This window comes from Bos indicus x Bos taurus, chromosome 9, assembly GCF_003369695.1.
Source record: "Bos indicus x Bos taurus breed Angus x Brahman F1 hybrid chromosome 9, Bos_hybrid_MaternalHap_v2.0, whole genome shotgun sequence".
In the NCBI taxonomy this organism is placed as follows: Eukaryota; Metazoa; Chordata; class Mammalia; order Artiodactyla; family Bovidae; genus Bos; species Bos indicus x Bos taurus.
In genome coordinates, this window is record NC_040084.1 from 43,032,652 (window position 1) to 43,044,845 (window position 12,194).

Consider the following 12,194-nt stretch of genomic DNA (forward strand, 5'->3'; position numbering starts at 1 on the left):
ATCTCCAGGCATTGCCAGATGTCCCCAGGGGGCAGAATCACACTGGGTTGAGATGCACTGCATTAGAAACACCCATATCTTTTCATCATGTTGGTCACATTTTCACTGAGGAGGCCTTGCCAAGTTGGCATTATGAAGCAGCTATCTTAGAGTGGGCTGCAAGAGTTCCATAAATCTTTATGAATTGCTTTGATTTCTGCTGTTTCATAAATATGTTCCAAGTCCCTTGTGCTATAGATAACTATGAGAGATACGTTTTTGACACTTGCTATGACCAAATCAACATTCTGTACCACCAGACGTCTTTTTTCTTATTTTGATTTTCAAAAACAGAGAAGCCTGGAATGGGTCAAATCCCACCAGCTAAGTTGAAGGACTTAATTACCAACAGAGTGAAAAAAGCCTTTCAAATGGCCCTTGCTGCTTTCTAGCTATTAATACTATCAGCTCATCCGGTCTCACACAACACATTTTTAACTTTCTTCCTCTTTAGAAGACTTGACAAGGTAAGGAAATTAGTATGCCAATCCCCTTCTGACCTGTGAGGAAGCTGAAGCTCAAGAGAGGTTAAGGCCAGAGTATGACCAAGGTAACCCAACTTGGTACAGGCAAGAGCCTAAAAACCAGGACCCCTGACATATCACTAGGTCATGCTGCCCCCCTCACCATACAAGAGATCTTCAGCTTTCTATTACTTTCCAAAGAGCAATCAAGAGAAGAGACTGTTTTACTATAAAACTTGTCATTATCTTCCCCAAGTTGGGACATTTGGTTTAGAGGGCATTAGCCCACTGTGTCCCCCTTTGTCTGACAAAGCAATAAAGCTATCCTTTTCTACTTCACTTCCACCCTCCTCCCCGCAACAACAAAAAAAAAAGGAAGAGAGGGAGGGAGGGTGGGAAAGAGTGGAAGAAAGGCACAGGGAGGTGAAGAGAATCATGGTCATTACTATAATTTACTAAAATAAAACTCTAACTCATGGTGAGATTAATTGTACTAATTATTTTTACTGATGTAAAAGCGTAATTAACAAATGGTAAAATAGGAAAATTCCTTTTTACACGGCAGAGTATTTATTATTTCTTCCTGGGAGTTTATTTAAGCTTTCAAATAAAAATCAATTTTTCCTGAGTTTCTGAAATCGGAGCTGATAAGGCTACCAGACTCACGGGCCCAAACATCGCACTGCTTTGGGCTATAGAAGTTTCCCTTCTGCCAGTTAACCTGAATTCTCAAGAATTTCTGGAGGGCAGATAAAAAGACCCCAACAAAGTCTTTTTACATGACATAGTCTAACAAGTCTCCTATTTGAGCCGACCCTTCCAGTGCTAGGAAACTGCTCCTGAGAATCTACAAACCAGTTTATTTCTGCGGATGCCCTTTTCTAGATGATGTGTATATGTGTGTCCTTTCTATGACTGCTCTTGTTTTTTCAGTCCCTTTTACGCTTCCCTGTGGCTCAGATGGTAAAGTGTCTGCCTACAATGCGGGAGACCCAGGTTCAATCCCTGGGTCGGAAGGATCTCCTGGAGAAGGAAATGGCACCGCACTCCAGTACTCTTGCCTGGAAAATCCCATGGATGGAAGAGACTGGTAGCTATAGTCCACGGGATCGCAGAGAGTCCGGACATGACTGAGTGACTTCACTTCACTTTACAACACTGTCTTGACAATTAAAATAATTGGCCTCTGATGCTTTATTCTCTTCACTGATAAAAAATCTGTGTATTTCCTACTTTCAGCTGAAAAGTACACCATCAGCTTAAACCAGAAAGGGTCATTACATTCTTTCTGTAAAGAGTCAATGTAAATATTTTAGGCTTTGTGGGCTACATAAGGTCTCTATTATATATTTCCCTCTCTCTCTTTTTTTTAAAAAAAGCCTCTCAAAATGTACAAGCCGTGCTTGTGTGTCAGACAAAAGGCTTGTGGCTGCCTTCGTCTGTCAAACCCTTGACCTAAACAGTTAATTTTAAATGGGCCCGAAATAAACCATTTGGAATTAGTTGGAACAACTTTACTATCCAGACCTCTGGAGACAAACTGAAGGGAACTCAGGCCAACACGTTGGTAACTGAGAAAGGTCAATGGAGAAAGGGGGTCGTCCAGTGCTGCTGCCCTAAGGAGAGGAAGGAGACCTGGCCTCAGCTTGGTTTTGCCTTAAGCCTGAACCCAGGGAAGCTGGTCGATGGGGATAAAACTGAAATAAAGACACTAAGAACAAGGTCAGTTTATTTTACTCTCCCTCCCAAGGCTGTTAACCTGGGAAACAGTGGGCTGATCATGTAAACTGTCTCTGAGTTTAGTTCATTCATTACAAATCTCACTCTTGCTCATGAGGTCAAAAAGTGAATAAATCAAGGCTGAGAGGGAAATCCAGTCCAAGGGAAGCGTCTTCAAGAGCCACGATGCGGATCCTGACTTGCACAAAACTGCTCAGCATCTTCTACAAATGGTGGGAGAACTTTATTTTAATACAAACATCTTCTTTTGAACCTGGCCCCTTCCTGCACCACTACAAAGCAGCTTTGTCACTGAAAAGCAATCCATTTATTTGAGCATACTCTTTTTAGGCAATTGTAATTTTTTCCACCGTCGTAACACCACTCTGTGCTTCTCACTGCTGGTCTTCTCCTCCAGCACTTTTTTCAGGATAATCCTCATCACTGTCTCTGTTTCTGCTTCTTTATCCTCTCCAATAAGAAGATCCAACGTATCTCCCACTTTCACCTGAAAATTAAAAAGAAAACAGAGCTGTCGTTTGGGGAAATGCAGGCCAATGCAAACATCTCTACTTTGGGTTTTCCCCAGAGAACCAGTCCCCGGCGGGGAGGTACTCCTTTGAAACAGTCACTTATCTTAGTGCCTCCAGGTGAAAGGGCCTCCCTCTCTGGGAAGGTGCCTCAAACCCATGTGGCTTAACATGGACCAGTGTCACTCCTTCAGGCTGAGACAGCTAGCTGCTTGAGGATGGGCCCTGTGTGGCTCTGATTTTCATCCCTATTGCATGACTTAAGGAAACTCTTGAATGGAAGCATTTATTTTGGTAACAATGGCAAAAAACAAAGGAAGCGGGACATAATTTTAGAGAGTATGAGCATAGTAATTACTACAGGCACTGGGAAGACACTGAGAAGACAATTTTCAGTATAACACATTCACTGGTTTCAACCCAGATAAGCTACATCATTGCATACAGGGCATAATTTGTTGGAAATTCATCACAGTGCAACAACAGCCGTATCTCTTTAAGAAATGGAAGTAAAGAAACTGCTTTCCGGTACTGGCTAGCCCCAGGGATGACACATCATCAAGAAGAGACAGGACTCCATGAACAAGGATGGAATGCCCCAGAAAAGAGGATGCTGACCTGGGTTAAAAGGGCTGAGATCAAACCCATTTTTATCCAGAGAGGAGCTCTGGCTTGAGTGAGTGTAGGACATGCCCTGGGGGGCAGTCACATTCGTGCTGCCCGGGTGCAAACAGCCCGAGACAGACACCGGGTCCTGGCAGCTCAGTATCCAGGGCATCTGCCCAGTAACTCAGGAAGGGGCTAAACTGACCCAGGTGCAATATGCGGCTTTTGCTACAACACAATCCAGGGTGACCAGAGGCCATCTCAGACCACTCACCACCACTTCCAAGCCCGGGACGGGCACAGGGTTGAAGAGGCAGGACAGGAAGACAGGGAGGGACCCTCATGTGTGGGCCACGGACCCTTAAGTGGGCATAGGTACCCATTTAAAAGGTTGCTTGGGGGCTTCTGTTTAAGAAGCCATCGTGCCAAATGCTTACGTTTACTGCATTTTCCAATGAATACTCCCTAAGGCGGTCCTAACTTCATGCTGTTGGAATATCTGTACTTCACTAGGGCAAGCGACCCACTCAAGACATCCGTAGGCCTAATACTCAGTCAACAGCATGGGAACGCACACCTGCTCACCACAACACCATACCGGTCAATCCTGGCAGCTGGATATAAAACTCACAAGTGAAGTGAAAGTCACTCAGTCGTGTCGAACTCTTCATGACCCCATGGACTATACAGTCCATGGAATTCTCAAGGCCAGAATACTGGAGTGGGTAGCCTTTCCCTTCTCCAGGGGATCTTCCCAACCCAGGGATTGAACCCAGGTCTCCTGCATTGCAGGCAGATTCTTTACCAGCTGAGCCACAAGGGAAGCCCAAGAATACCTGACCCAGGAATCAAACTGCAGTGTCCTGCATTGCAGGCAGATTTGGGAAGCCCAAAACTCAAAGGGCTGATTTTAAACCATTAACTTTCTCCCCTCTGGGCTGAGAAGCAGAGAGACTAACACCATAGCGAGGCATGATGACCGCTTCTCTTTGTGGGTATGAGGGCATCATCTGGGCCAGATGCAGGGGCAGAGGGGAGTCAGTTCTCCTGAAGTTCTGCTGGGTTCAATTTTTAAAAAATGACCATGTGGCCAACCTATATAGGCATTTAAAATCAATGTTCAGAAATACAAGACTTGGAAATGCTGCTTTACCTTTTTTGGCATAACTCTGTGTCATTAAAATTCCTTTTTAAATAAAGGAATACATTAATGCACATGATACAAGATGTAAAAGGTATAAAAGGATATACAGAGAAAAATCAACCCGTTATGTATCCTCAGCAGCTGGGCACAAGCCCCATGGAGCAGGCCACGGAAGGGGAGGCGTCCTTCATTCCCTTCAACTGTGGGAGACAGCGCAGTAGACACAAAGCAAGACTGGCTGGGATTAGGGGCTGTTCCAAGTATCTACATTTCCAATCTCCCCTTAGCTGCAGTTACTATGGCTACCAGGCCTCCTAGTAACAAGGCAGCCGTGTGTTAATGCTGGGCCCTTCCTTTGCTGACCCTCAGGAGAAATCTGGAAGGCAGCCAAGACAATAGAACACCCAAGGCAGAATGAAGAAGCAGCAATTAGACTGTAGTTAACAATATCGCAAAGCAGAGGGAGAAAAAACAGATCTGTGGTATCTGCAAATGAGGCCCTGACAGAGGCATCCTGCACCAAGAACAGGTCTTGTCTTAGGAACACTGCGGCTGGCTAGAGGGGGCTGGGCTACACAGGGAAAAGCAATTAAGGGACAAGAAGGACTTGATGTCCAGATGCCCGTCTGGAGTGCCTGACTTCCTGCAGCTCACAGAGCAAGGGCTGACACCCGCAGTCTGAACCTGCCAGGCTGGGTGCCTTCAGAGGAACAGTGGCCTTGAGACTTGGTGGCCAAGAAAAGCACTGGGGATCCCCTCTTCAGTCCACCCAGCCACAAGAACCACTCTGAGCACAGGATCAGGGCCTCTGAAGACAGCCTCCGTGCTCGTCTAGGTCCACAGCTGATGGCTCACACCCTCCCACGTCCCAGGGGAACGGGATGCAGCTCACGTTCTCCGATCCCAGGGTTGCTTTGAAATACGAGAGAAGCTAAAATAAAAACCTTCAAAAGTGTGTCTAACTCCACTAGAACATTTATTCCCTGGACACTGACTGGGAGTTATATTCTGTCTGCTAATGCCTCAAGGGTCAGTGTCTGCCACACTTTTTAAGGGTCTCTGCCATATACTTTTTAAAACTGTCTTGTTAACTTTTACTATCATTATTATTTTTCCCAATTATGAAAGTGAAACATACTCATAAAAAATTCAGAAAATAAAACACATGAACATAACTCACAATGCCCACTCAAAGATAAATGCTGCTGCTGCTGCTGCTGCTAAGTCACTTCAGTCGTGTCCGACTCTGTGCGACCCCACAGACGGCAGCCCACCAGGCTTCCCTGTCCCTGGGATTCTCCAGGCAAGAACACTGGAGTGGGTTGCCATTTCCTTCTCCAATGCATGAAAGTAAAAAGTGAAAGTGAAGTCACTCAGTCGTGTCCGACTCTTAGCGACCCCATGGACTGCAGCCCACCAGGCTCCTCCGTCCATGGATTCTCCAGGCAAGAGTACTAGAGTGGGGTGCCATTGCCTTCTCCGATTTTAATCTAGATATATGTATATATGTAACTTATTTTTACAAAAATACATTTTTATAAGAATATATATCATTTATTATAACATCAGATACTAGAAATTCATTTTCTTGTAACACTTATGAATGATTCTGTCATAAAACAACAATATCAACAGGGCTATCAGGAAATATAGAACCTTTTTGATGGCTGCTCTGCACACAGAGCAGTGTAACTTCTGCTGAGCTGAACAGAATCGCACATCTGCTCAGGTTACAGCAGGCCAAAGAAACCTCTACATGGATCAAACATTTCTTTTTGGCCTGATTATTATGATTTCAGAGAGGCTAACATTAATAACTTAAGAAGTTTAATTAATAGATTTTTTCTAGTTCTGATAGTGACTTGTCTTAAAATTTTAAAGAAAAAGAGGAAGCTTCATCTCAAAGTCATTATGGCTACAATCAGCAAGTGGTCTGTGTGACTGAAGCTGTGTGGCTAGGCCTGAGGGAGACCTTCAAGGTGGTAAGACAGACATACCTGAGGAGCCACTGATGCCCCAAGGAAGGAGCCCCAGGGGAGACTGGGGAAGGCGTTAACTGAGTACAGAACAACACACAAAAATATTTGGTTGTCATAGTATCTTACCGTTCTGCTTTTCTTCCATAGTTTTTCCCCATTCAGCCTGAGTTCACCTTTGTAGAATGCATCTTCCACTTTGCTTAAAAAAAAAAAGTCAAAGTACTTTAAAATAGAAATATATTCAAGACAATTATACAATTTTGAGGAAAATACTGGCTATTAATAATGCTTTTCCTGACAGTGACCAGCCTACCCACAAAATCTCCATTCTGGGCATTGGGAAAGTGAAAGTCAACTGCTCCTATATGAATCTAAACAGGGAGACCGAAGGGCACTGCTGAGTAGATGTGGCTGCTGCAAAGATCTGCTAGAGCGAGATGGCAGGTAAGCAGCGCTCTGCTGGGACTTCACGCAGGTGATAGCTCCCGTGATCCACGACAGTCAACATGAGTGGGTGCTACCTTCCCCTCACATGCTCTGAGAGAAAAACCAGTTACCACACCTGTGGTGAGGCTGTTAAGAAACCCTCTGCTGATCTGCACTGAGGCTGGGGAAATGCCAATCCAGCCACTGCTGATCTCTCTGGATTTAATCAGTGGAGCGACTAGACCAAGGCAGATACAGACAAAAATGAGTGCCCTTTCGTCTTAACGCTCAGACTCCTGGTGATTGATGTTGGGGGTTTTCCTAATAACAGTACTAGCTACTACTGTGAGAGACAGGGAGGCCCTTAACGAGCCTGCCAGACTTTACAGAACATTGAAGTCCTGATGACGGTGCCTGTGCGCTCAGAGTCATCTTTATGAGTCTTTAAGTTTCATGGATTAAAAAATTAAACTATGCCATTAAATTAGGACATAAAGGTACAAATTAGACAAAGGAATCTTAATTTCTTATTCATATGACAGTTCTTACTTTGCATGCAGTATGCACACAATGATTGCTAAAGGAATGAATGAACAGTGACGATCACTATTATTATATAATAGGTCTAGCGAAGAAACAAGGAGATTAAAGAAACCTTGAAGGTTATGCTTAATATCTCCATACACTATATACATGAACGCACATAGTATTTTCATCATCATAGCTAACATACATTGAGAACCCAGGTGCCACACATTGTTGTAAATGCTACAGGAAGATAGACTGACTTATTTAATCCTAGCCACCACCTTCTAAAGCCAGTTCTATTAGCCTTATTTTACAGATGAGGGAACTGCACAGAGATTTTAAGTATCTTGTCCAAAGTCACAGAGAGCCAGGATTAAAGCCCCGGTAGTCTGGGTACAAAGCCTGCAGTTTTAACCACCACATTATGCTGCTTCTAAGATATACCATCTCACGTAGCATTTGTGAAACCCAGGTGCATTCTATGCTTGCTATATACATCTAACATGGTGATTCCTTTTTTCCTCAAGAAGCTGTTTTTACATCAGTGGTTCATCTTACAGTTGACTATGTCTTAAGAGTCAAGGAAACACGGCACATGGGATTTGCAGGCAGTCATTTGACTTCTTTGGGAATTAGTTTTTTCACGTATAGAATGAAATAATTGGACCAGGTTCCTGTAAGATTCTTTCACATCTGTGGTTACCCTTCACTGTAATATGAGCCATGTGATTGGTAATGCTGCTTTAAAACAACCAAGAAGACAAGTGATTTTTGTATGAAAACGCACATACTTCCTTCCGATATCTAGGCCCGTCTTCAGGATAACGTCATACCGGAAAGACTGTACTGCTTTGTCCAGGTCTTTATAGTCTTTGACCTCACTGGGGTTGTCCTCGGGCTCCTCTTCCAGCTCACTCATCTCATCCCTCTCTTCATCAGAGTCCCCTTCATCTTCCACTTTTTGTAGAGTCTTTTTAGTGGATTTTTTAGAGCTTATATTACTTTTGAGTCTTATGGAAAATGGAAAAATATATTCCGGAGATATTAAAAGCCCTGGGAGTCTCAGTGAGAAAATGTTATGGAGGAGTGTTTTATAATTTGATGCATTTAACTTGGCACTAGACAAATACAAGTATCGATTCCAGGAAGCACAGCCTTTATGTGAAGGTGTCCCTCGAAGCGCTCTGCAGAGTCCAATCCAGGCATCTGGCTTTCTTAAAATGCTGCTGGGCAGTCTGACACTAGTCATAGCCATGGCACATACTACCTGAAACAGACAATTCAGATTTAGTTCACAAGTGTGGTATCTTGGCATTCTTACTACATAAACCATGCACACTGTGAACACGTTACAGCTGATACTGTACCATGTTCCCTCCTACAAAAGGCCATGTTGGGTCCACACGAACCAAGGCCATGCACACTGTACCTGGTGAGTCTTCTGGCTGTACTTAATGTACTGACCTGATAGGACAGTCATGAAGGTCAAACTGGATGCTAATACATGTGAAAACACAGGTTCCACTCTTCTCACTCCCCCAAATTAGTTTGGGTACTGACTGCTCAGTGCTTTCCCCACCCTCTTTGGCTATGTCGTGCAGCTTGCAGGATCTCAGTTCCCCAACCAGGGATTAAACCTGAGCCCCAGCAGTGACAAGTCCAGAATCCTAACCACTAGGCCACCAGGGAATGCCCTTAATGATTTTACAGAAAAAAAAAAAAAATCTCAGAACAAGAAACACTGTCTACTGACATACATTACAAGCTTACAATAATGGACTTTGCCAAGGATACTAGATCATCACTTTATAAACCCAGAGTAAGTCTCTCAACTTTCAACCTCCAACTACAGCAAATCAGAGCTAGGAATGAGCAAATTGCACAGATCTGCATTCTACCCCCTTTCACATCTTCTTCCTAATAGATTCATTAGCTAGCAGAGAAAGAAAGGGTAGGTCACAGAGAGCCAGGATTAAAGCCCCAGTAGTCTGGGTACAAAGCCTGCAGTTTTAACCATATTATGCTGCTTCTAAGATATACCATCTCACGTAGCATTTGTGAAACCCAGGTGCATTCTATGCTTGCTATATACATCTAACATGGTGATTTCTTTTTTCCTCAAGAAGCTGTTTTTACATCAGTGGTTCATCTTACAGTTGACTAACTGTAATCACCACTAACTAGGTGATTGTTCCCTGAGGCACTGAGGCACAGTCATGCCACATGTCCTGTATGCTCCACTGCGAGAGGCCTCCTGGAAGACTTCACCCGGTTTCCTCTAGACTTTGTCCCAGGCATCTTGAACCTTGCATGTTGTATCATTTTCTGTTGTAAATCATAGCCATGACCCATAGCTGAGTCCTGTTGAGTCTTCCCAGTGAAATCAGTGAACCTAGAGGTGGTCTTGCAGATCCTGACATAGTATCTGACTGCCTATTCGACATATCCATTTGGATGCATAACAGGGACTCCAGTCTTAATTAGCCCTGAAACAAACTCTGATATATCTGCAACCCCAAATCTGCTCTAGCTGCAGCCGTCCCCATCTCAGTTAATAGTAACTCCACCCTTCTAGTTCCTGAAAAGGAAAGCTTTCAGTCACTCTTGACTCTTTCCCCCCTACTCAGATCCATTATGTCAGGAAATCACGTTGGCTTATCTCCAAAACCAAAACATTTGGTTTCCCTTTCACAATTACCACTGTTACCACAGATTCAGGCCCCGGTCTATCATCAGGATGACTACCAAGGCTCCATCACAGTCTGTTCTCCATACAGCAGTCAGTCAGATAGACTCTTTTAAAAAGAATTTGTATCACGTCTCTCCTTCCCTCACAATCCTACAAAAGCACTGAAAAAGCAAACTCCCTCCCTTGCCCTATAGGCCCTGTGATCTGCCCCCTCCATTTCCTCTCTGACCTCATCTCCCGCCTCTCTCACCCTTGCTTACTCAACTCCTTCCTGAAGATCCTCGTACACAACAGGCAAACTTCTGAGTAAACTCCTTTGTTCCAGGTGCCCTACTACACCCTTAGTCCAGGTTATCTGCAGGGATAACTCATTTTTAACTCAGTTAAGTCTACTCATTCCAACTCCATTTAACAGGTATCTTGTCCTCCCAATCTCCCCTGTTCTACTTTCTTCCATCATAGCATTATCTACTATCATGTTATATAATTTACTGGTTTTGTTTTTGTTTTTTTTTTAATGACTCTGCTAGTAGAATATAAACTGTTACCGGTGCTTTTTTCCTCTGCTCAAGCCCAAGTGCCCAGAATAGTGCCTGGCACGTGGTAAGTACTTGATTAAATACTGTGAAGTGAAAGCACAGCAAAAGAACCTGTGCGTTAGAATGAAGAGCTAAGATGGGGTTGGGTTGACGGGTAAGAGGTGAGATCGCCAGGAGCCTTCCATATCAAAGCGTGGACTTATCCAGAGTGTGTGAGAGTTATAGAAAGATCTTAGGTAGGGAAGTGATCCGACAGTAGTGCTTTTTAAAAGATTTCTTTGGCGCGACAGCGTGGACATAAAGGGATGATCGCGGCAGGAGGCCTGAAGGTGGTTTTGACTGAGATCTTCAGGCGAGATATAAAATCTGTGAACTAACCAAAGTCTGTAAGAACAGCAACTACCTGAATGCAGAGGCGACGCTGTCCTGAACCCGCGGGACACTTGGAATCGCTCCACGTTCCTGAGCCCGTTAACTACTCCGAATGGAGAACCTGATTGAACTGCTTTTAGGTCAATTGCAACTAAAAATCTCTTGGCTCAGAGGCTGACAAACTGCTGAGACAAGGTCATGTTCCCCTCGCTCCCTCCCTACCCCCTCGGGCTGCGCACCTTCGCAGGTTCTCAAGGTCAAGGGAAACTGGACACCAGAGTCCTCGAGCTTGCAGTCTGCGTCTGCAGCCAGCAGGAGCAGCCAGACCCAGGAGCGGACAGCCTTGGCCCCCCGGGTCCACGGGGCGTCCCGAGCTGGCCGGGCCGGAGCAGGACGCGAGACACTCACGCGGAGCCCTGGCGGGAGCGCAGCCAGGGGAGGGGAGCTCGCCGCTCCTGTATTTCCCACGTGCGCGCGATGAAGCAACAGAGGGGGGAGCGGGCCTGGGTCACCGCTGGCCCGGCTGGGGCGCAGTTACCTGTACGTCAGCGCTGCTCCTCCCTCCCCGCCCCCCTCCCAGCGGCCTTGCAGACCGCCTGCCTCCAGGCCCCGCCCTATCTTTGCCCCGCCCCTTCCGTCGGCGCCGGCGCGTTGAGAGCGGGCTGGGCGAGGCGCCGGGGCGCGGTGATGGCGACGCAGCGACCTCTGCTGCAAGCGGTATCTAGGAGGACTGCGTGGGGAGTGTGGGCGGCCTGGAGGACCGATTAGCTGTGAGCTGGACCGGAAGCCACCTCCGGGTGATTGATTCCACGTGGTTGAAGAGAGTTTTGAGTTGTTTTTTTTTTTTAGATAAGTAATTTTTTATTGAAGTCTAGTTGATACTCGTTTGTGTGTGTTTGTGAAGTCGCTCAGTCGTCTCCGACTGTTTGGGACCCCGTGGACTGTAGCCCGCCAGCCTCCTCTGTCCATGGGATTCTCCAGGCAAGAATACTGGAATGGGTTGCCATGTGCTTCTCCAGCGGATCTTCCCAACCCTGGAACCAAAGGGCCTCCTGCATTGCAGGCAGACGCTTTATCGTCTGAGCCACCAGGGAAGCCTGATACGTAATACTACATAAATTATTGGTGTACAAAATAGTGATTCACAATTTTTAAAGGT

General features: G+C 45.4%; 1 protein-coding gene across 6 annotated transcripts; it reads right to left on the bottom strand.

Annotated features, from left to right (window-relative positions):
* Positions 1-2,213: 2,213 nt before the first annotated feature.
* On the bottom strand, positions 2,214-11,633 carry C9H6orf203 (chromosome 9 C6orf203 homolog). 6 transcript variants are annotated; one of them, XM_027551296.1, is made up of 4 exons: positions 11,275-11,633; positions 8,227-8,702; positions 6,608-6,680; positions 2,214-2,730 (listed from the first exon to the last, which is right to left on the bottom strand). In XM_027551296.1, exons 2-4 carry the CDS (start codon positions 8,688-8,690, stop codon positions 2,551-2,553), a joined length of 717 nt encoding a protein of 238 aa, XP_027407097.1. In that variant the 5' UTR covers positions 8,691-8,702; positions 11,275-11,633; the 3' UTR covers positions 2,214-2,550. The 6 variants fall into 6 exon arrangements, with proteins under 6 accessions (XP_027407097.1, XP_027407095.1, XP_027407093.1 ...); XM_027551294.1 differs by having other exon boundaries at positions 8,269-8,702; positions 11,275-11,625; XM_027551292.1 differs by having other exon boundaries at positions 11,444-11,622.
* Positions 11,634-12,194: the final 561 nt, after the last annotated feature.